Genomic DNA, 26,012 nt, shown 5'->3' with positions numbered 1-26,012 from the left:
CCGCTTGTCACTGCACTTGTTAATTTGCGTGCCCATCCTAAAGTCATGGATTAAGCCGTTGTCTGTTTGTTCACCAAAATCGGATCAAACACAGCGCAGTTACGACAGTCAGTGGACTTTATTGAGGCATAGCAGGTACATCGTCATCATAGGTGAGAAATCTCTATAATTTATAATTGCATATTGTCATGTTTCTGTTTTTGTAATAACCAATATGATCAATACATGTATTTTTTATTGCGTCGGTGGTTGGGTTATAGCCTATGTGTAATTATATTTTAATAGCCTTCAGCAATAGTAGCCTACCTTAATATCAATATAATGATATTTGTATTATAAGTAGGCCTATAATATTCATGGTTTATCAATTAAATATTTTTAAGGCGCATGTAGCCGATCGTATGAATTTAATTCCAGTATTCTGCCTGCCTTTCGCGTAATATTTTAGAAATTGGGAGTTGACTCTTTACACTGACTCAGATCTTTTCGACTCGTTCAGTCAAATGAACGAATCTTTCGACTCATTTCGTTCATTTGAGTCAGTAGACCTCATGCCCAGAGCACACAGGACCCCCTATCGGCGAACGATGAACTAAACACTCGAAATAATCATGATTCTACAAGCCATCTCGTTCACCATAGGGGGTTTATCGGAGCTGTCATATGTGACAGAACATGTGAAAACTGTGCTTCAAACAATGTACATTTGTGTTTGCTAGCCATATAAATACGATTATTTATTGATACCTTTGAAACGAGGTCAAAGTTGCTCTGTACCATCACTCATTCATATATCCTTATGTACATATTCTTTATCCCCTCACACTGTGTACAAGACAGTAGTTTTGGAATTGTTAGTTAGATTACTTGTTGGTTATTACTGCATTGTCGGAACTAGAAGCACAAGCATTTCGCTACACTCGCATTAACATCTGCTAACCATGTGTATGTGACAAATACAATTTGATTTGATTTGATTTGAAGTTGCGGCGCAACCGGACTAGATTAAGAACGACTCTTGGCAGAATATAACGGTTTGACAGCCGCGGGGGAGATTAGCCAATGTCCTTCTTCTTGAAAGTTTATGGCAGACTACACCTACGGGGTAATGTAACAAAAACATATTCCATGGGGGGGGGGGGGGCGATAAATCAAACAACCTTCCCACTCCTTCCGTCACAGTTCAAATCACATCCCTACACAGCCTCAGGTGCCTGGGAGGACGGAGCATGCATCGACAGAATTCCTTGTAATGCCTCTGCAGAAAAATCCACGAGTCCCCCCCAAAAAATGCTCAGCCGCATTCACAATGCCTATTTTATCCGTTGCGCTGTGCAGTTGATAAACAAAGTAATAAACGCTACAAAGTCCACCTTCTTAACATACAACATGTCAGGATCCGTATGTTGACGAGGGACATCATCTAGTGTCTTTACTCCTACTACCATTACTTCTTCACTTCTTTCTGCCACTCTTCTCACCGCGTCTGGACAGGACACATTCTGGTCAGCCATTATTCTTGCCGCATCTGTTTCCTTCACCCTGCCTAACAGGACACTTCAGAAATTCGGGTGCATGTTCACAAATCACAATTACAGCATTTAGGCTCAGCAGGCATATAATACTCCTCCCGTCTACATACACTTGACACATGATCAAGTAATTTACGTTTATATTCTGCAAGATTTTGCTCCAACAATTAGCTCAGTTGGTCAGGTGTGGTGCACACCTCTGGGCGGTATACTGTATTTTCCGATATACCAGTATTGATGCAAGGAGCGTTTTAAGTTATTACTTTACCTTCGATAACGGTATTTGCATGTTTGGTTTGTTAAATGTGATACGATATGTGTAACGTCGATTTCGTTTACTTCACTTCTTGAGTCATCTCTCTCGGCTCTCACTCTCCATGCCGCTTTCCACACAGACCCAGCTCCGCCCTGTCACGCAGGGAGCGCATGTGATGTTCCTCGACCACTACTAGACACTTGCGTTCAATCTACATGGTCAATGCAACACATGTATCAATGTTGATGAACAACGATGCTGTTTTCACTTTGATTCTTAATATAAATTCACTAGTGTTCTATAATGACACTATTAATTTGTGGTTCTTACACCTGCAAACAGGTAATTAACAAATTGGGCCTAAATCTTGTTAGCAGCTAATGGTAATCGCTAGTTAGTTGGCTGGTTTGGCTGGCTAACGTTAGCTAGCTAGCTAATAAATGTACTGAGTCGGAGCAAATGTAGTTAGCTATACAGCCTGATAATACCAGTGATGGTATAGACCTAAATCAGCATCTTGTTTGTGTAACAGTATCTTCCAAATCAAAAGAGTAATATGCGAAGCATGAATACGTTCACTACATGAAGTAGCTAAGAGAAAATATTCAATGTATCCAAAGATTATAGGGTCCCATAGGAAACACTTAACACTGGTTCCTACCTTGTCACAATAACTCACCCCTTGTATTTTCATTCGTTGTCATGTCAAACAACACTTATTCAAAGTGCCCACTATATATTCTAACTATATAATTACAATAATCATAATCCACGATTCCATCAGTTAACGCAAGTGTTTTGCTCTAAATCTTAAATTAAATTTCAATTGCAACATTTGGTTCAAAATAAGGCCTAGATTGTTTGTCCATATCGTCTATGTGGCAGAAATGGATGTAAATGCTGAAGATATTTTTTGGCTGAAGTTGAATTGTGTAAAACAATCAGAATGGAGAAAGACCCCTAGACCTTTTAGGCCGAAGTCCAGCGCGCTATTGACTGCCGCAAAAGCATGCTCGAGCGGCAGAGTCGGTATCCGCGCTTATAAACCCAGGGTTGTTACAATATAAACTTTTTTTTCTAAAAACATAAAATACTGCAATATGACATTTTGACCATATCGCCCATTCCTACCTGACTAACTGAGCTAATGTATTTGTTCAGTGATTGCCTAAATTCAACACACCTGCATGGTATTACAGGTCAGCTCAAAAACATGAAGTGGCTATCGTTCGAGAACTGCAGCAGCCACACAAACGATTCGCACTTGAGTTCGAGTGTTGAGCAGAAGGCTGTGTGTGTTTTGGTTCTACAAAGCTGTGTCCAATAACATTCAATAATCAAATGATTCCATTAATACATTGTTTCACAATGCAATAACTTGTCAGTTATTTTCCTTCTCTATGATGCCTGTAACATGATTTTTTCTGCTGTGCACATGATGGACTGTTGGTTGTCGTCCCATCGAGCCGCTGAACCGGAGAAGCGCGTATTAATCCTGCTTTGAATTAATTGCGGCCAGGCCGGGCAGCAGGTCAAACGAACGACTAAAATGAACGAGTCGCTCGGAGAAAAGAAGTATGACTCTCGAATCAGTGAAAAGAGTCGTTCAAAAAGAACGAATCGTTTGCGAACTTCACATCAATGTTGTATTTGTGCAAGTCACTGTCCAGCTGGCAATGCTGCTGCTGACGTTGTCAATTTCAGTTTAGGTTAAAGCTATGCTGTCTTGACTTTCACAATCGTGACAATAGCATGTTTCTCATGTTCTGCAAATACTTTTTACCTCCTATTACTGCTTCCCTATTCTATTTCTGACCTTTTAAACAGCAGCCTGCAGCTCCACGATTCAGGAATTTAATCTCATAGAATCTGGGGAATGGGGTTAAAAGAATTGCATTTGTTACTGATCTGTTGGTAAGATTTGTGGTAGATGAAGGAGAGTTTAGGCCACAAAGTACTGGGATAATTGTTATAGGAGTGCATGTTGTGCAAACAGCATTGGTCTGTTGCAACTTGCAATAAGAAAACAAAGTCAATTGATTAATATTCTTGCATAAAAGCCTACAAATATACATTGAAACATTGCTTCACCTTCACCATCTGGCGTGGACACTGTAACATGGTTGTGTGACGAGTGTGACTTCCTGTCTTTCCACAACATGACTCTCTGATGTTGTGACCTTTTGTAATATAGGCTTCTGGTAACCAGACTCGGGTCTATTTGGGGGTCAGAACTCCTCCCATGACAGTGTGCTCTTCCGAAAACAAACATAAAAACAAACGTTTTTTAATTAGTGTGTATAACCTCAGTGATTCTCACATCACATTGTATTATTGTATGACATTATTCATAAAGCAATTTTTTTGGTTGTATCAGGACCCTATCCACAAAGCGTCTCAGAGTGCTGATCTAGGATCAGGTCCCCATCTGTCCATATAATTTGATTCTTTATGATCTAAAAGGCAATACTGATCATAGATCAGCACTCCTACTCTGAAGACGCCTTGTGGATACGGGCCCAGGCCTCTGGAACTCTGCCCCTTTATTAAGTTATGTTGGGTTTTATGCTGTCCTCTGCAGATTAGGAAGCCAGTCAAGATCTCCACATTCACCTTCACTCGCATAGATCCTGGTCCTCCATAGCACACTGCAGAATGGGATCCAGACAGGGTGATATACCAGGTAATACATGATGAACATCCTCCTTCATTGATCACGTGTGATACACATCATCAAAGATGAAAGCAAATAGAATTGATGACTAGTACCGTCACTTTGATTCCCAACACAATAAGATAGTCAATGTGATGGTGTGCTTCTTCATTTGACACACAAATGGTCCACTAGCGATCAAATAAATGAGGTAAGGTCATTAAATGTTGCTCTAATGTTTATCTTGCCGTTGTCTCCAATTCCAGCACTGGAGTCTGGTGTATCGGGGGGATTCTTTGGGGGGTTCTCTTCCCCCATTGGTATGTCCAGACGAGCCTTTAGCTATGACGAGGCCCTGGACGCTCCCATGCACTCCCCTCCCCCTGACATGTGTGTCAACAACCCATGGAAGGACCCTCTCATCCCACAGAGGAAGTTCAAGAGGATTGTTGAGGTACAGAACCTAAATACTGTATCTCCTAGTTATCTATCCTGTTACTACAAACAGTATAGAAGTTTATAAGTTGTGTAATAGTACTTGTTGTATAACGGCAACTGTAACGCTCAATGTCCAACCTGGCCGAGGTTATCACTGTAGAGTTTAATGAACCGTTGCTGGGAGAGTGACCACCCATAAAGCACCTAGTATTGTGTTCATATTAAACCCATTGGCCTGTTGTTATGTCAAGGAGGATGAGAGTGACACTGGCAGTCAGTTTAACGTGGCAACAGCAGCAGCACCGGTCAAGCCCCCTGTCCCCGTGGTCAAGGCTAAAGCCTCCTCTCTCATGAACACACTCATGATCAGTAAGTAGGAAAACAAACAAACTCACATTGTCAAATTTACAATGTATCTACACATCCAACATGCTAACACGGTGAGACACTTGACAACTTTACAATGTATCTATCTACACATCCAACATCGTTACACAGTGAGACACTTGACAACTTTACAATGTGTCTACACATCCAACATCGTTACACAGTGAGACACTTGACAACTTTACAATGTATCTATCTACACATCCAACATCGTTACACAGTGAGACTCTTGACAACTTTACAATGTATCTACACATCCAACATCGTTACACAGTGAGACACTTGACAACTTTACAATGTGTCTATCTACACATCCAACATCGTTACACGGTGAGACACTTGACAACTTTACAATGTATCTATCTACACATCCAACATCGTTACACAGTGAGACACTTGACAACTTTACAATGTATCTATCTACACATCCAACATTGTTACACAGTGAGACACTTGACAACTTTACAATGTGTCTACACATCCAACATCGTTACACAGTGAGACACTTGACAACTTTACAATGTGACTACACATCCAACATCGTTACACAGTGAGACACTTGACAACTTTACAATGTGTCTACACATCCAACATCGTTACACAGTGAGACACTTGACAACTTTACAATGTGTCTACACATCCAACATCGTTACACAGTGAGACACTTGACAACTTTACAATGTATCTATCTACACATCCAACATCGTTACACAGTGAGACACTTGACAACTTTACAATGTATCTATCTACACATCCAACATCGTTACACAGTGAGACACTTGACAACTTTACAATGTGTCTATCTACACATCCAACATCGTTACACAGTGAGACTCTTGACAACTTTACAATGTGTCTATCTACACATCCAACATCGTTACACAGTGAGACACTTGACAACTTTACAATGTGTCTATCTACACATCCAACATCGTTACACAGTGAGACTCTTGACAACTTTACAATGTATCTATCTCCACATCCAACATCGTTACACAGTGAGACACTTGACAACTTTACAATGTATCTATCTACACATCCAACATCGTTACACAGTGAGACACTTGACAACTTTACAATGTGTCTATCTACACATCCAACATCGTTACACAGTGAGACTCTTGACAACTTTACAATGTATCTATCTACACATCCAACATCGTTACACAGTGAGACACTTGACAACTTTACAATGTATCTATCTACACATCCAACATCGTTACACAGTGAGACTCTTGACAACTTTACAATGTATCTATCTACACATCCAACATCGTTACACAGTGAGACACTTGACAACTTTACAATGTATCTACACATCCAACATCGTTACACAGTGAGACACTTGACAACTTTACAATGTGTCTATCTACACATCCAACATCGTTACACAGTGAGACTCTTGACAACTTTACAATGTATCTATCTACACATCCAACATCGTTACACAGTGAGACACTTGACAACTTTACAATGTATCTATCTACACATCCAACATCGTTACACAGTGAGACACTTGACAACTTTACAATGTGTCTACACATCCAACATCGTTACACAGTGAGACACTTGACAACTTTACAATGTATCTATCTACACATCCAACATCGTTACACAGTGAGACACTTGACAACTTTACAATGTGTCTACACATCCAACATCGTTTACACAGTGAGACACTTGACAACTTTACAATGTATCTATCTACACATCCAACATCGTTACACAGTGAGACACTTGACAACTTTACAATGTATCTATCTACACATCCAACATTGTTACACAGTGAGACACTTGACAACTTTACAATGTGTCTATCTACACATCCAACATCGTTACACAGTGAGACACTTGACAACTTTACAATGTATCTATCTACACATCCAACATCGTTACACAGTGAGACACTTGACAACTTTACAATGTGTCTATCTACACATCCAACATCGTTACACAGTGAGACTCTTGACAACTTTACAATGTGTCTATCTACACATCCAACATCGTTACACAGTGAGACTCTTGACAACTTTACAATGTATCTATCTACACATCCAACATCGTTACACAGTGAGACACTTGACAACTTTACAATGTATCTATCTACACATCCAACATCGTTACACAGTGAGACACTTGACAACTTTACAATGTGTCTATCTACACATCCAACACCGTTACACAGTGAGACTCTTGACAACTTTACAATGTATCTATCTACACATCCAACATCGTTACACAGTGAGACACTTGACAACTTTACAATGTATCTATCTACACATCCAACATCGTTACACAGTGAGACTCTTGACAACTTTACAATGTATCTATCTACACATCCAACATCGTTACACAGTGAGACACTTGACAACTTTACAATGTGTCTATCTACACATCCAACATCGTTACACAGTGAGACACTTGACAACTTTACAATGTATCTACAGTGCCTTGCGAAAGTATTCGGCCCCCTTGAACTTTGCGACCTTTTGCCACATTTCAGGCTTCAAACATAAAGATATAAAACTGTATTTTTTTGTGAAGAATCAACAACAAGTGGTTCAGAATCATGAAGTGGAACGACATTTATTGGATATTTCAAACTTTTTTAACAAATCAAAAACTGAAAAATTGGGCGTGCAAAATTATTCAGCCCCCTTAAGTTAATACTTTGTAGCGCCACCTTTTGCTGCAATTACAGCTGTAAGTCGCTTGGGGTATGTCTCTATCAGTTTTGCACATCGAGAGACTGACATTTTTTCCCATTCCTCCTTGCAAAACAGCTCGAGCTCAGTGAGGTTGGATGGAGAGCATTTGTGAACAGCAGTTTTCAGTTCTTTCCACAGATTCTCGATTGGATTCAGGTCTGGACTTTGACTTGGCCATTCTAACACCTGGATATGTTTATTTTTGAACCATTCCATTGTAGATTTTGCTTTATGTTTTGGATCATTGTCTTGTTGGAAGACAAATCTCTGTCCCAGTCTCAGGTCTTTTGCAGACTCCATCAGGTTTTCTTCCAGAATGGTCCTGTATTTGGCTCCATCCATCTTCCCATCAATTTGAACCATCTTCCCTGTCCCTGCTGAAGACAAGCAGGCCCAAACCATGATGCTGCCACCACAATGTTTGACAGTGGGGATGGTGTGTTCAGGGTGATGAGCTGTGTTGCTTTTACGCCAAACATAACGTTTTGCATTGTTGCCAAAAAGTTAAATTTTGGTTTCATCTGACCAGAGCACCTTCTTCCACATGTTTGGTGTGTCTCCCAGGTGGCTTGTGGCAAACTTTAAAATACACTTTTTATGGATATCTTTAAGAAATGGCTTTCTTCTTGCCACTCTTCCATAAAGGCCAGATTTGTGCAATATATGACTGATTGTTGTCCTATGGACAGAGTCTCACACCTCAGCTGTAGATCTCTGCAGTTCATCCAGAGTGATCATGGGCCTCTTGGCTGCATCTCTGATCAGTCTTCTCCTTGTATGAGCTGAAAGTTTAGAGGGACGGCCAGGTCTTGGTAGATTTGCAGTGGTCTGATACTCCTTCCATTTCAATATTATCGCTTGCACAGTGCTCCTTGGGATGTTTAAAGCTTGGGAAATCTTTTTGTATCCAAATCCGGCTTTAAACTTCTTCACAACAGTATCTCGGACCTGCCTGGTGTGTTCCTTGTTCTTCATGATGCTCTCTGCGCTTTTAATGGACCTCTGAGACCATCACAGTGCAGGTGCATTTATACGGAGACTTGATTACACACAGGTGGATTGTATTTATCATCATTAGTCATTTAGGACAACATTGGATCATTCAGAGATCCTCACTGAACTTCTGGAGAGAGTTTGCTGCACTGAAAGTAAAGGGGCTGAATAATTTTGCATGCCCAATTTTTCAGTTTTTGATTTGTTAAAAAAGTTTGAAATATCCAATAAATGTCGTTCCACTTCATGATTGTGTCCCACTTGTTGTTGATTCTTCACAAAAAAATACAGTTTTATATCTTTATGTTTGAAGCCTGAAATGTGGCAAAAGGTTGCAAAGTTCAAGGGGGCCGAATACTTTCACAAGGCACTGTACCTGTCAACTTTACAAAGTAACTAGACATCCAACATGCTAACACAGTAAAACATCCCAAATCCTGATGCACTCTGATCATACTATATGGAATGTGGTAGAAATGTCAGAATAGATGGTATACAGTTGAAGTCGGAAGTTTACATACACCTTAGCCAAAAACATTTAAACTCCATTTCTCACAATTACTGACATTTAATCCTAGTAAAAAATTCCCTGTCTTAGGTCTTAGTTAGGATCACCACTTTATTTTCAGATTGTGAAATGTCAGAATAATAGTAGAGAGAATGATTTATTTCAGCTTGAATTTCTTTTATCACATTCCCATTGGGTCAGAAGTTTACATACACTCAATTAGTATTTGGTAGCTTTTCCTTTAAATTGTTTAACTTGGATAAAACGTTTCGGGTAGCCTTCCACAAGCTTCCCACAATAAGTTGGGTGAATTTTGGCCCATTCCTCCTGACAGAGCTGGTGTAACTGAGTCAAGTTTGTAGGCCTCCTTGCTCGCACACGCTTTTTCAGTTCTGCCCACACATTTTCTATGGGATTGAAGTCAGGGCTTTGTGATGGCCACTCCAAACCCTTGACTTTGTTGTCATTAAGCCATTTTGCCACAACTTTGGAAGTATGCTTGGGGTCATTGTCCATTTGGAAGACCCATTTGTGACCAAGCGTTAACTTCCTGACTGATGTCTTGAGCTGTTGCTTCAATATATCCACATAATTTTCCACCCTCATGATGCCATCTATTTTGTGAAGTGCACCAATCTCTCCTGCAGCAAATCACCCCCACAACATGATGCTGCCACCCCGTGCTTCACGGTTGGGATGGTGTTCTTTGGCTTGCAAGCCTCTCCCTTTTTCCTCCAAAAATAACGGTGGTCATTATGGCCAAACAGTTCTATTTTTGTTTCCTCAGACCAGAGGACATTTTTCCAAAAAGTACGATCTTTGTCCCCATCTGCATTTGCAAACCATAGTCTGTCTTTTTAATGGCGGTTTTGGAGCAGTGGCTTCTTCCTTGCTGAGCGTCCTTTCAGGTTATGTCAATATAGGACTCGTTTTACTGTGGATATAGATACTTTTGTACCTGCTTCCTCCAGCATCTTCACAAGCTCCTTTGCTGTTGTTCTGGGATTGATTGATTTGCACAGTACGTTCATCTCTAGGAGAGAACGTGTCTCCTTCCTGAGCGGTATGACGGCTGCTTGTTCCCATGGTGTTTATACTTGCGTACTATTGTTTGTACAGATGAGTGTGGTACCTTCAGGCACTTGAAAATTGCTCCCAAGGATGAACCAGACTTGTGGAGGTCTACAAATAATTTTGGCTGATGATTTTCCCATGATGTCAAGCAAAGAGACACTGAGTTTGAAGGTAGTCCTTGAAATATATCCACAGCTACACCTCCAATTGATTCAAATTATGATGATGTCAATTAGCCTATCAGAAGCTTCTAAAGCCATTACATCATTTTCTGGAGTTTTCCATACTGTTTAAAGGCACAGTCAACTTATTGTATGTAAACTTCTGAACCACTGGAATTGTGATATAGTGAATTATAATTCAAATAATCTGTCTGTAAACAATTGTTGGAAAAATTACTGATGTCATATGCACAAGGTAGATGTCCTAACCGACTTGCCAAAACTATAGTTTGTTTACAAGAAATGTGTGGAGAAGTGGAAAAATGAGTTTTAATGACTCCAACCTAAGTGTATGTAAACTTCCAACTTCAAATGTATATATTGCACTGTATATTGCACAGTGATGGGCAACTTGCGAATAGTTTAATATAATAGAATACCCAAGGTCTCTCAATTAGAAAACACACAGTCACTCAATTAGCCATTGTCAGCTAAATTTTTTGAGATTGGTAAGTTAGTATATTGGCCAGCTATTTAAACTTGTAGTAAGCATGGTCCAATGACTGACCGTAGCCGGGCCCATTGATCATCAATTTTCATATTAAACACTGCAAACATTTGTTTGTAAAATGGGTATAATTTTTTTTCTGTAAAACTGAACATTATTCTCTCCACCACATGGCAAAATTCTTAGAATTGTATGAAATTAGTTATAAAATTACAAAATCTTCTCTCCACCCCATGGCAAAATGTGTAGAATAGCAGTAAATTAACTTTAAAACTTAAAATTTTTATCTTCACTGTCACGACGGGGGCCGCTAAAATGTTTTGCTCACGGGGGGGGAGTTCAGTTTTTGTTGTTGTCCCCACCCCCATCAAAGTTGCCCATCCCTGCTCTAGATGATAGGAATGACATAGATAGATATATGGGATAGGATGGATGACGTAATATCATTGCATTCAACATTGCTGCGCTAGACTAGTACACCACACTAGACTTGTATGTCCTACTGCTGACTGTGCTGACTTTGGTCCTTCAGAGCAGACCCAGGAGAGCCTCCAGAGGTTTGAGCTCCAGGCAGGGCTAACAGAAGCTGGCTACACCCCCCACAAGGGCCTCTCTGCAGAGGACACACGATTCCACCGCCTGGCTGAGGGGCAGATGCCTGTGAGTATGACAGGGACTGGAGGATTGACTGTTGGCACTGATACAAGATCAGCTTACCCTTGGAAAAAGCATATCCCTGTCCACTGGAGGGGTGGGGGTGGGGGGGGGGGTGTAATGCTAAACCCCTCATCAATGCATAAGTTAATATTAGTTCAGACTCATGCTATCTGACATACCATTTTGTATTCACTGATGACATTTGCATTTAAAGTTTAGCTAAAGGTGGTCTACGATATGCAAGTCAGGTACTAAGGCAAGAACATTATCAGAAGTTCTGTAAATGTATTTGAGAATTTGATCATAGCTGTTCTGCTATTGTTACTGTATGTTTCAATGCAGAACCAAGAAATGCTTGTGCGCGATTGAGAAAAACTGTAATGTTTGTAAATAGTTGGTGTAATTCCAGTCCTTTGATCAGTGCAGACTCATGCTATCTGAGTCATGCTACCTGACATACCATAGGTGGATGGGAGCAGGACATAGTGTTATATAAGAGCAATCAATCTTGAAGAACTAGAAACATGCTGTCTTCCTCTAGAGTGTGCTTGGATCTTTTTTGCTTTTTTTTAAGACCAGTATAATATAAATCTTGAATGTAACCCTCATGTGTGTGTCTGCTTGCCTGTGCAGTTGTTGTCTCTGTGGTGCATGATTAGGCTTGGGCCAGGGGTCAATGAGACTGTCCAAAGGTGTTGCATACCAGTGTCAACAGTTTGGATTCCATAGACCCATTTCCAGGCTGCATCATCAAAGGGGCTTGTTTATGTTGAAGTGAATACGACAACATGCAATTTCAGATAAAGATGGTTATCGTGAACTACAACACTGCAGATGTCATCATGGAATTGATTACCTAGCAAACTAGCAAGCCAGCGAGGCAAGGTAAAATATCCCAAACAGCGCCAGATAAAGCCAGAACAATAATATACTTGTTGTACATAGCTATAGCCACCAGTCTGGTTTATTTTCATATTCATCGCTTACACACTATTCACTTTGATGCGAGGATGGGTGTGCAAAGCTCGAATGTGTCGTTTGCTTGTAAAGAAAAGATGTCTCTATAGAGCCAACCGATCGCATGCTATTCTTGAATATGCACATATAATATGTTACATATAAGCTTAGCTATGCATATATACAGTACATACTGAACTTGTACATGTGTACATAAATAGAATACACTGCTTTAGAACATGACCTACCGCTTGCATGTAAATATCTGACTGGATAGAATCTCCAACAGTGGCCAAGGGTATATTGTCATGACTGCAAAGTGTCCCAATATATTTTCCAACTGTCCATTATATGGTTTTAATGCCCATTCTAGAATGCCCTTCAAGCCAATCAGAAACAATTATTCAATAATTAAGAAATAAGGCCTGAGGGGATATGGTATGAGGCCAATATACTGTACTATGACTAAGGGCTGTTCTAATGCACAACGCCGTAGTATATTGGTCATATACCACACATGCCTGAGGTGCCATATTGTTATTATAAACCGGTTACCAATGTAATTAGAACAGTAAACAAGTAGTTTTGCGTCATACCCGTGGTATATTTAAGCAATAAGGCACGAGGCGGTGTGGTATATGGCCAATATACCACGGCTAAGGGCTGTTATGCATGATGCAACACGGTGTGCCTGGATACCGCCCTTAGCCATGTATATTGGCCATATACCACAAACCCCCGAGGTGCCTTATTGCTATTATAAACTGGTTACCAACGTAATTAGAACAGTACAAATAAATGTTTTGTCCTTCCCTGTCAGCCAATCAGCATCCAGGAACCAAACTACCCAGTTTATCAATCTGAATACAAAAACATTAAAATACATTTTTCTAAAGTAGCAAGTAGAATTATAACCAACCCTGTTACATATATGAATTCCATCAATATCCACTCATGTTACACAGTCATTTTAGTACTATAATCATAATCTATATTCAGTTATTTTATAGGTAAATGGTATCCACATATATATATGGTGGACTCATTTTCATCAACACATATAATGGCTCGACAATAGCTTATATACATTGTCAACCACAATAAAGCAGGGCTATTTCCTTGTGTGATGTATTTGTTTTTAGATCATCTGATTTGTTGTCAGGTTCTCGATTCGATTTCGATGGTCGATTTCGATGTTCTTTTGACACTTGTAGTAAACCATAGCTAATGCCGTATGTTCCACTGAGGTATAATAAGAATGAGTCTGTTCTAGAATGTATTTCTCTGTGCTTTGCATGTTGCCAGGCAACACACTTAAAATGACACGATCGCCCATATTTTCCTGAAACAGCCAATCAGAAAGCCTGTAACAAATGGGATTTTTTTTCCGGTTTGTAGCTAACTTAGCTAGCTACACATCATTGTACCTCCGCCTCCGTGCTTTATTTGTCAATTAAACTTGAATACAAAATACGAATAATGGATAAAATGACAGAGTGGATCGTACTGGAAAGTCAAAGGAATCTTCTCATGAAAAGGTATTTCATTAGATTTGTTTCATCTTTCCTTGACAATATCCTGTATGTCGAGGCCTAACGTTCGCTAAATTAACCTAACAGTAATATAAACGGAGGCCTACCATACGTTAGCAACAAAAAAAGCTGAAACGAATATAATTTAACATACAGTATGTACACAATGACTAGTCATATAGCTGATTGGGTAATACTTATTAACTTCTGGGTAACGTTATACCGCTAACAGAAACGGGGCCACTTTGTGCTAGCGAACTAACGTTAGCTAACAACTACTGTAGCTTGCTAGCTGACGTTGTTTGGTGAGGTCCGGGTTAAACAAACAGTTGATCAGGCTAGATCCAGTTTTTGCCAGTCTGGCCCAAGCGTGTGTTGACGAACCTTCGACTCCGTAGCACGTCGATATAATATATACGACGTTGTTGTTGCTCGTTTCAACAGCGCATACAGCCACATTTTCTCCTAATAGTTGAGTGATTTATTGCCACTTGTAACAAGTAACGTTAAAATAAATAGTTACTTTTGCTGCACATGTATGTGTACCCTGAGTATACAAAACATTATGAACACCTTCTTCCTAATATTGAGTTCATAAGAACAGCCCGAATTCGTCAGGGCATGGACCCTACAAGGTGTATAAAGCATTTCACAGTGATGTCAGCCCATGTTGACTACAATGCTTCCCACAGTTTTGGGTGGTGGACCATTCTTGATACACACGGGAAACTGATTTTTTAAGTGGATTTAACAGGTGACATCAATAAGGGATCATTGGATTCACCTGGTTAGTCTGTTATGGAGTGTTCTTAATGTTTTGTATACTCAGCGTAGATAGTAAATTTTATGTTTTCAGTATATCACAAACTGTTTCTCCGCATTGGTTTTTGATTTGGACAAGTTAAAGCTGTGTTTTGACATTTGGCTATTTATCAAAATGTCTTGTCAACAGGAAGCAGTGATAGCATAATTTTCAATTTAAGTTTTAGGATTATAAATGGATCTTTCCAATGGTATTGTACTTAATCATGTAAAAACTGTGGAATGAGTCTGAAATTGTGCTGCAATTTATTTATTTTGATGAAATACCAGAAATCACAATCCAGAGTGCCCTTCCTACTAAAAGGGTGTGCTCTATCAATGTCACATGGTCAGAGATTTACCCCCCTCCTGGGTCTTTGACAGGTACATGGGTGTGACATAAACATGTGGTCCCTGACCAACCGTCTGGAGCCGTGGTCGACACCAGATTTGGATTCGACGGGCAGGGTTCCAAAAGGTTATGTTTCGGTCAGGTGCTGAAACCCTAGAGGAAACCCTTAGATAGAATGTTAGGAGCAGAGCAAACCAAGAGGGGACAGACAGTGCATCAGCCACATTGGAATGATGAGCAGTACAGTGAGCAGAACTTAAGAGCAAGGATTGCAACCTGGAGAACAGACGGAGATTCATTCATCCCAATATTCATTCATCATTCATCCCAATATTCATTCATCCCAATATTCCTCGACAGAATGGAGGATGAACATTGAGAATATTGTTCCAGAGATGGTAGTAACCAAAATCCAGAGACTCAAAATGGTAAGATTGGAGCTTTTTCACTAGCCTATAGCATAGGACTATGGACTATTAGCTGGGAAACTCTCTCTAGATTGCCTAATCTTCGGTGAATATTGCTACTAGAGGTCGACCGATTATGATTTTTCAATGCCAATACCGATTATTGGAGGACCAAAAAAGCAGATACCGATTAATCGGCCGATTTTTATTTTATTTTATTTGTAATAATGACAATTACAACAATACTGAATGATCACTTATTTTAACTTAATATAATACATCAATAAAATCAATTTAGCCTCAACTAAATAATGAAACATGTTCAATTTGGTTTAAATAATGCAAAAACAAAGTGTTGGAGAAGAAAGTAAAAGTGCAATATGTGCTATGTAAGAAAGCTAATGTTTCAGTTCCTTGCTCAGAACATGAGAACATATGAAAGCTAGTGGTTCCTTTTAACATGAGTCTTCAATATTCCCAGGTAAGAAGTTGTAGGTTGTAGTTATTATAGGAATTATAGGACTATTTCCCTCTATACCATTTGTATTTCATTAACCTTTGACTATTAGATGTTCTTATAGGCACTTTAGTATTGCCAGTGTAGCGGTATAGCTTTCCTCGCTCCTCCCTGGGCTCGAACCAGCAACACAACGACAACAGCCACCATCAAAGCAGTGTTACCCATGCAGAGCAAGGGGAACAACTACTAGAAGGCTCAGAGCGAGTGACGTTTGAAACGCTATTAGCGCGCGTTAACTAGCTAGCCATTTCACTTCGGTTACACCTGCCTCATCTCGGGAGTTGATAGGCTTGAAGTCATAAACAGTTAAATGCTTGACGCACAACAAAGAGCTGTTGGCAAAACGCACAAAAGTGCTGTTTGAATGAATGTTTACGCGCCTGCTTCTGCCTACCACCGCTCAGTCAGATCCTTAGATACTTGTCTGCTTGTATGCTCAGTCAGATTATATGCAATGCAGGACATGCTAGATAATATCATCAACAATGTGTAGTTAACTAGTGATTATGAGTGATTGTTTTTTATAAGATAAGTTTAATGCTAGCTAGCAACTTACCTTGGCTTACTGCATTCGCGTAACAGGCAGTCTCCTTGTGGAGTGCAACGAGAGAGAGGCAGGTCGTTATTGCGTTGGACTAGTTAACTGTAAGGTTGCAAGATTGGTTCCCCCGAGCTGTCATGGTGAAAATCTGTCTTTCTGCCCCTGATCGAGGCAGTTAACCCACCGTTCCTAGGCCGTCATTGAAAATAAGAATGTGTTCTTAACTGACTTGCCTAGTTAAATAAAGGTATAAAAAAAATGGTCAAATCGGCGCCCAAAAATACTGATTTCCGATTGTTATGAAAACTTGAAATCGGCCCTAATAAATCGGCCATTCCGATTAATCGGTCGACCTCTAATTGCTACCTACCTGGGGAACCATATTGGCAGGGTTATCCTGCTATGGATAATATGGGTAATAGGGATGTTTGGTGACAGGTCTTGAGGGTGGTTTGGTTTCTTTCTGGGTGGGAGCAGGACATGTGGTTTGCCTGTCTTGTTTGGCCTAGGAAGAACACTCCCTGGCTTGATGCGTTTAAGATATACACATAATAAAAATACTTGATATGCAGTGAGCTTCTAATTTTGGACTGATGGGAATGGGATCCCTGCATAGAGAGGGGTATTAGAAGGCCATTTGTCTTTGTGCCGGTCCAGTGGACTTTGTAGCCTGTTGGCCCACCAGAGAATCTTCAATCCATCTGTTCAGTGCCCCCTGAGTGGCTATCTCTCCCATTGACTGAGGTTAAGGGCGGTCAGCGGTTTCCAATAACCCTTAGTTTGACACAGAAACAAAAAGGGGGGGGGGGGGGGGGGGCAGGCCAAACCGGGCTTTGGTTTGTGTGTTTGTGGCCAGCCATCATTTGACTCGCCTCAATGTCACAATCTTGCTGTGTCTTCTTGTCATGTGTGTTGTCTGTAAATGTCTTGCAAATCACACACCTCTCTCTCTCCCTCATGGGCTGCAGACAGGGAGCTACTGAACAACATCTCTAAGCTGCATCTTTCTTCCTCTTTGTCTCTGCAGAAGCTGAGAATGCCAAGTGGGGACTTCAAGGAGGACAGGCTTTCGACATCAGCTCAATCCACCCCTTGTGGCACCCCTTCCGGGACCCCCTCCGTTACCCCCAGCGTCAGTCCCCACGCATCACCGATACTCAACCGCAGGTATGTAGTAGAATAGAACTATGTAGTAGAATATAACTTCTCCACTGATACTCAACCCCAGGTATGTAGTAGAATATAACTTCTCCACCGATACTCAACCCCAGGTATGTAGTAGAATATAACTTCTCCACTGATACTCAACCCAAGTATGTAGTAGAATAGAACTTCTCCACTGATACTCAACCCAAGTATGTAGTAGAATAGAACTTCTCCACTTATACTCAACCCCAGGTATGTAGTAGAATAGAACTTCTCCACCGATACTCAACCCCAGGTATGTAGTAGAATATAACTTCTCCACTGATACTCAACCCAAGTATGTAGTAGAATAGAACTTCTCCACTGATACTCAACCCCAGGTATGTAGTAGAATAGAACTTCTCCACTGATACTCAACCCAAGTATGTAGTAGAATATAACTTCTCCACTGATACTCAACCCCAGGTATGTAGTAGAATATAACTTCTCCACTGATACTCAACCCCAGGTATGTAGTAGAATATAACTTCTCCACCGATACTCAACCCCAGGTATGTAGTAGAATATAACTTCTCCACTGATACTCAACCCCAGGTATGTAGTAGAATAGAACTTCTCCACTGATACTCAACCCAAGTATGTAGTAGAATATAACTTCTCCACTGATACTCAACCCCAGGTATGTAGTAGAATAGAACTTCTCCACTGATACTCAACCCCAGGTATGTAGTAGAATAGAACTTCTCCACTGATACTCAACCCCAGGTATGTAGTAGAATAGAACTTCTCCACTGATACTCAACCCCAGGTATGTAGTAGAATAGAACTTCTCCACTGATACTCAACCCCAGGTATGTAGTAGAATATAACTTCTCCACTGATACTCAACCCCAGGTATGTAGTAGAATAGAACTTCTCCACTGATACTCAACCCAAGTATGTAGTAGAATAGAACTTCTCCACTGATACTCAACCCAAGTATGTAGTAGAATATGACTTCTCCACTGATACTCAACCCCAGGTATGTAGTAGAATAGAACTTCTCCACTGATACTCAACCCAAGTATGTAGTAGAATAGAACTTCTCCACTGATACTCAACCCCAGGTATGTAGTAGAATAGAACTTCTCCACTGATACTCAACCCAAGTATGTAGTAGAATATAACTTCTCCACTGATACTCAACCCCAGGTATGTAGTAGAATAGAACTTCTCCACTGATACTCAACCCCAGGTATGTAGTAGAATAGAACTTCTCCACTGATACTCAACCCCAGGTATGTAGTAGAATAGAACTTCTCCACTGATACTCAACCCCAGGTATGTAGTAGAATAGAACTTCTCCACTGATACTCAACCCAAGTATGTAGTAGAATAGAACTTCTCCACTGATACTCAACCCCAGGTATGTAGTAGAATAGAACTTCTCCACTGATACTCAACCGCAGGTATGTAGTAGAATAGAACTTCTCCACTGATACTCAACCCAAGTATGTAGTAGAATATAACTTCTCCACTGATACTCAACCCCAGGTATGTAGTAGAATAGAACTTCTCCACTGATACTCAACCCCAGGTATGTAGTAGAATATAACTTCTCCACTGATACTCAACCCCAGGTATGTAGTAGAATATAACTTCTCCACCGATACTCAACCCCAGGTATGTAGTAGAATATAACTTCTCCACTGATACTCAACCCCAGGTATGTAGTAGAATATAACTTCTCCACTGATACTCAACCCCAGATATGTAGTAGAATAGAACTTCTCCACTGATACTCAACCCCAGGTATGTAGTAGAATATAACTTCTCCACTGATACTCAACCCCAGGTATGTAGTAGAATATAACTTCTCCACCGATACTCAACCCCAGGTATGTAGTAGAATATAACTTCTCCACTGATACTCAACCCCAGGTATGTAGTAGAATATAACTTCTCCACTGATACTCAACCCCAGGTATGTAGTAGAATAGAACTTCTCCACTGATACTCAACCGCAGGTATGTAGTAGAATAGAACTTCTCCACTGATACTCAACCCAAGTATGTAGTAGAATAGAACTTCTCCACTGATACTCAACCCCAGGTATGTAGTAGAATAGAACTTCTCCACTGATACTCAACCGCAGGTATGTAGTAGAATATAACTTCTCCACTGATACTCAACCCAAGTATGTAGTAGAATAGAACTTCTCCACTGATACTCAACCCCAGGTATGTAGTAGAATAGAACTTCTCCACTGATACTCAACCCCAGGTATGTAGTAGAATAGAACTTCTCCACTGATACTCAACCCCAGGTATGTAGTAGAATATAACTTCTCCACTGATACTCAACCCCAGGTATGTAGTAGAATAGAACTTCTCCACTGATACTCAACCCCAGGTATGTAGTAGAATAGAACTTCTCCACTGATACTCAACCGCAGGTATGTAGTAGAATAGAACTTCTCCACTGATACTCAACCCAAGTATGTAGTAGAATAGAACTTCTCCACTGATACTCAACCCCAGGTATGTAGTAGAATAGAACTTCTCCACTGATACTCAACCCCAGGTATGTAGTAGAATAGAACTTCTCCACTGATACTCAACCCCAGGTATGTAGTAGAATAGAACTTCTCCACTGATACTCAACCCCAGGTATGTAGTAGAATAGAACTTCTCCACTGATACTCAACCCCAGGTATGTAGTAGAATAGAACTTCTCCACTGATACTCAACCCCAAGTATGTAGTAGAATAGAACTTCTCCACTGATACTCAACCGCAGGTATGTAGTAGAATAGAATTTCTCCACTGATACTCAACCCAAGTATGTAGTAGAATAGAACTTCTCCACTGATACTCAACCCCAGGTATGTAGTAGAATAGAACGTCTCCACTTTCCTCAGAATAAGCAATAGATGCAAAGATTAATTTTAGATGGTACTTTTGTGTACAACTGTTCCATGTCTCTAATATTGTTAATGTGTGTGGGGGCACAGGAGCTGGTTCAACAGCCTGAGTCCAGCACCGTTTCTCACCACACCGGAGCTTGGCAGTCCTAACTTCAGCCCAGAAATGGGAGGCAATGAGGGAGGAGGAGCAGGAGGGGAGAGGTGGAGCTTCTTTGGAACTTCTCGCCCAGTAGTACAGAAGTCCTCTACTGACCCTGGTTCAGAAACCAACACAGGTGAGAAATCAGTCCCTCAGGAGTCTCTATTATTATGACTGTTGGCTGAGCTGTCATTGTGGACTTTGTGTTCCCGAGAGAGAATGCTTTTAAGAATGACTTGGAATGTAATGGATGTTGCTGTTTTTGGTATATTGATTATATACCTTTTTGTCAGTTGAGTAACGTCCTTGTCTCCTCTGCTGTCCCTCAGGCTTCACTCTACAGTCGTACTTTGGCGTGCCAAAGTCCAACACCATGGAAGGCATTAAGACCCAGGTCAACCTCATGGTGGATGACCCTGCCAAGTTCAACCCCCCGAAGATCGAGATCAGCGGCATCGAGGGTAAGAGACCCCCCCAGACTCGCCCACACAAACTCAAACCCCGGGACATGAACGTCCTGACGCCGTCAGGATTCTGATACCCCCAGGAACCCCTTCTCCTGAATTCTACCAACCCTCCTTGGTCCAATTAAAGCACCAAATGGAGTATTTCCAACCACCTCGCCTCAAGAGGGTCACTTCTTCAGTTTCTGGGTGCTTTGGCATATGGTGCCCGGTTGCCATTGTCGTCTGCGATGTCATGAGATTGAAATGGTGGTTTTGATGTCTCACGAGTCACTGAACCAGTATCTGTGCTTGAGGAAACCATAATGTCTCATGAGTCACTAAACCAGTACCTGTGCTTGAGGAAACCGTAATGTCTCATGAGTCACTAAACCAGTACCTGTGTTTGAGGAAACCGTGAATATGACGAGATCTTCTCTGACGCTCAGGGTCCTTCAAGTCAAAGTCCCATTAACCGGTTCTTCAAATGTTATGTCAAAATACATTCGGTACTCACCACAATATGGCGTTTCGCAGAGCAACTATCTTCATACTGCCGTTACGCATGGCGTTTACCTCCTAAAAATGTATTTTGCGATACTGTACTGCTGCTGGATCAGCTGACCTGTGCGTGGCAGTAATGAGTCATTGGATTTGGTCAAAAACAAATATTTTTTATTATTTTTTACCTTTTTTGAAAGTACATACTGTGTGTAACGGCAGTATGAAGATAGTTGCTCTGCGAAACGGCATATTGTGGTGAGTACCGAATGTATTTTGACATAACATTTGAAGAGCTGGTTAATGGGACTTTGACTTGAAGGATCCCGGGCGTCAGAGGAGATCTTGTCATATGGTCTCCTTAAGCCCAGCTACTGGTTCAATCAGTCCCCTGCTCTGACTGACAAAAACCGCCATGGTTCATTATATTGAACTCCCTCTCGCTAAAAGCACTGTACAGCCCCCAGCCAATGCAATTTCACTCAACTAGACTCCATCACCTCTGACAGTCTTATGTTTTTGTAGTTTGATAGTTTTGTATAGTTATTTTGGGGGGTGGGGCAGTGATGTGGTCTTACTGATGTTGTGCCTAAGCTTGCTTCTGACATCTGCCATATCAGTTGACTTTTTATTTGACAGTCTTAGTACTATTACTTAAGTTAGTTATTGGATGAGAGTGTGGCTACTGCTAACCTGGAATTTAAAAAATAATAATAATATAAAATCCAGATATTATGTTATTGGTATTAAATGGTGTGTTATGATATTTCCATATACAAGTCTGTAATGCTTTAATAATAGATATGAAGGCCTATGCATTGAAGTAGTCATTTGAAATGTGTTTTTTATATTAACTATTATTTTAGAATCAATGCTGTTTTTGCAAGATGTTTATGAATTCCAATAGTTTGTTGCACAAGGGATAGCTTTTCCCACTGAATTCAGCTGTAAATAAACTCAACACAAACGAAATTACTCCCAATGTTTCTGGTCTGAATGTTATTACTCTTAAAGGTTAACTCTAAAGGGCCGGGAAGACCCCTCCCCACCATATAAAAGGACAGGGCAGGCTTTGTTTATGAAACAGCTTCAGTCGATTTAAAGATGGACTTTTTGGGGGGAATGGGGTTGCTAAACTAGTGTATTTTATGTTGCGTGATTGTCTAACATTCCACAGTCTTAAAATCCTCCATTAGGGTCCGCTGTTAGGTTAAATATTTAAGTTGTTAAACTTTTGCTGATTTGACAGTTGCATCTCATGGACGCTAGATGGCACAAGGCTCCAGTGATTAAGAGTCTTTCTGGATAAGTGTCTTAAGAGCTTTTCACACCTGGATTGTGGCACATTTGCCCACTTTATTATTTTCTATATTATTCAAGCTCTGTGAAATTGGTTTTTAATCATAGCTAGTCAACCATTTTCAGATCTTGCCATAGATTTAAGTCAAACCTGTAACTTGGCCACGCAGAACGTTCACTGTCTTCTTGGTAAGCAACTCCAGTAAAGATTTGGCCTTGTGTTTGGAAAGCAGACAACCAGGTTTTCCTCTAGTTGGCTCCATTTAGTTTTTTTTTTTATCCTGAAAAGCTCCCCAGTGCTTAATGATTAAAAGCATACCCATAACATGATGCAGGCCACCACTTTGCTTGAAAATATGTGGTGCTCAGTAATGTATTGTATATGCCATAAACACTACACTTGTTCAGGACAAAAAGTTCATTCCTTTGCCACATTTTTTGCTGTATTGCTTTATTTTGGAATATTTTTATTCTGTACAGCAGAGTTTTTCGAACCCTTGAGATTTACCTTACTGGAGATTTACCTTCAACTAGCTGATTATTAGAATCGGGTGTGCTAGATTAGGGTTGGAGCATAAACCTACAGGACAATTAGGTCAGTATTGTGGAGTAACTATAATGTTGTTGATCCAGCACGGCTGGCCCTTAAATGTACACGGAGAGCCAACATTAATAAAGACATGTCAGTCTATCAGGACTCCAAGTGGAGGAGAGATTGACTTCGTCACTGGTTGTCTTTGTAAGAGCTGAATGCACCGAGCTGTCTGTTTAAACTACTCGGACACCCATTAATACCCCACAAGACATGCCACCAGAGGTCTTCACAATCCTTCACAATTCCAGAACAGACTACGGGATGTGCACAGTACTATATGAGGCTCTATTCCACCTCAGAAAACGGATGCAAGCTGTAGAATCGGTTAACAGATTAAAATACACCTTATGGAACAGCCAGGACTGTGAAGAGACACACACACAGGTAGACACGCCTACGCACACAAGCGCTAGCACACGCAATCTACACACCAGTGCATTGTAATATTGTTGTCTAGTGGTATACATTTTGTGTTGTGGTGGTGTGACAGTGTTATTTTATGTGATGGTTTATCTTTTGTTTTATGTGTAATGTAAGTGTCTTAATGTGTTTGGACCCCAGGAAGAGTAGCTGCTGCCTTGGCTGGAACTAATGGGGATCCACATTAAACCCCAGGAAGAGTAGCTACAGCCTTGGCAGGAACTAATGGGGATCCACATTAAACCCCAGGAAGAGTAGCTGCTGCCTTGGCTGGAACTAATGGGGATCCACATTAAACCCCAGGAAGAGTAGCTGCTGCCTTGGCTGGAACTAATGGGGATCCACATTAAACCCCAGGAAGAGTAGCTGCTGCCTTGGCTGGAACTAATGGGGATCCACATTAAACCCCAGGAAGAGTAGCTGCTGCCTTGGCAGGAACTAATGGGGATCCACATTAAACCCCAGGAAGAGTAGCTGCTGCCTTGGCAGGAACTAATGGGGATCCACATTAAACCCCAGGAAGAGTAGCTGCTGCCTTGGCTGGAACTAATGGGGATCCATAATAAATACAAACTGACTCAAGACACTTCAGCTTTTAATTTTGTATTAATTTGTAAAAAATTCTAAAAACATAATTCCACTTTGACATTATAGGGTATTGTAACAGCCATTACAATAGTTAGATAGGATGCTGCATTTCCAGCACAATATTCCAGCTCAATATTTATTTGAAGGGCATTACCAACACTTTACCCATTAGACTTTCTGACCATTCACCTGCAATGGCGATTCAAAGTGTGCCAATGCACATGTCTGACAGGGGCACACCTTCCTTTAGTCTGTTTCCTGGTGATAAAGTGCAGATTCCATTTCTTCCTCGGCCTGACTGACATGAGCAATTGTATGATTACAATCTTGATCAATCTCTCACCAGTTACTGACAGGCTCTGTGTGTCAACAGTAATAATTGAAGCTTGCTCATCCAGGCAGAAACACCCCTGTACGACAGGCTATAGCAACGGTTCCCAACAAGGACCCTGTCTTTCAAAGATAATACATAAAAATCCAAATAACTTTACAGATCTTCATTGTAAAGGGTTTAAACACTGTTTACCATGCTTGTTCAATGAACCATAAACAATTAATGAACATGCACCTGTGGAATGGTCATTAAGACACTAACAGCTTACAGACGGTCGGCAATTAAGGTCACAGTTATGAAAACTTAGGACACTAAAGAGGCCTTTCTACTGACTCTGAAAAACACCAAAAGAAAGATGCCCAAGGTCCCTGCTAATCTACGTGAACGTGCCTTAGCCATGCTGCAAGGAGGCATGAGGACTACAGATGTGGCCAGGGCAATAAATTGCAATGTCCGTACTGTGAGACTCCTAAGACAGAGGTACAGGGAGACAGGACGGACAGCTGATCGTCCTCGCAGTGGCAGAACACGTGTAACCATTCTTGATACACACAGGAAACTGTTGGGCGTGAAAAAGCCAGCAGTATTGCAATTCTAGACACAAACCGGTGCGCTTGGCACCTACTACCATTCCCTGTTCAAATGCATTTAAATATTT

At 40.8% G+C, this 26,012-nt stretch overlaps 1 protein-coding gene across 1 annotated transcript; it reads left to right on the top strand.

The window, feature by feature from the left end:
• LOC110504814 (putative monooxygenase p33MONOX) lies at positions 1-23,093 on the top strand. The gene is made up of 8 exons (XM_036969777.1): positions 1-152; positions 4,370-4,471; positions 4,708-4,895; positions 5,131-5,248; positions 11,751-11,878; positions 18,013-18,152; positions 21,123-21,310; positions 21,504-23,093. The coding sequence occupies exons 2-8, from the start codon at positions 4,444-4,446 to the stop codon at positions 21,710-21,712; spliced, it is 999 nt and encodes a 332-aa protein (XP_036825672.1). The 5' UTR covers positions 1-152; positions 4,370-4,443; the 3' UTR covers positions 21,713-23,093.
• The last annotated feature ends 2,919 nt before the right edge of the window (positions 23,094-26,012 follow it).

The sequence above is a fragment of the Oncorhynchus mykiss genome, chromosome 31, assembly GCF_013265735.2.
Source record: "Oncorhynchus mykiss isolate Arlee chromosome 31, USDA_OmykA_1.1, whole genome shotgun sequence".
Classification (NCBI taxonomy): Eukaryota; Metazoa; Chordata; class Actinopteri; order Salmoniformes; family Salmonidae; genus Oncorhynchus; species Oncorhynchus mykiss.
Note: the sequence above shows the minus strand (reverse complement) of the source record. Positions and strands in the feature narration are given on the sequence as shown.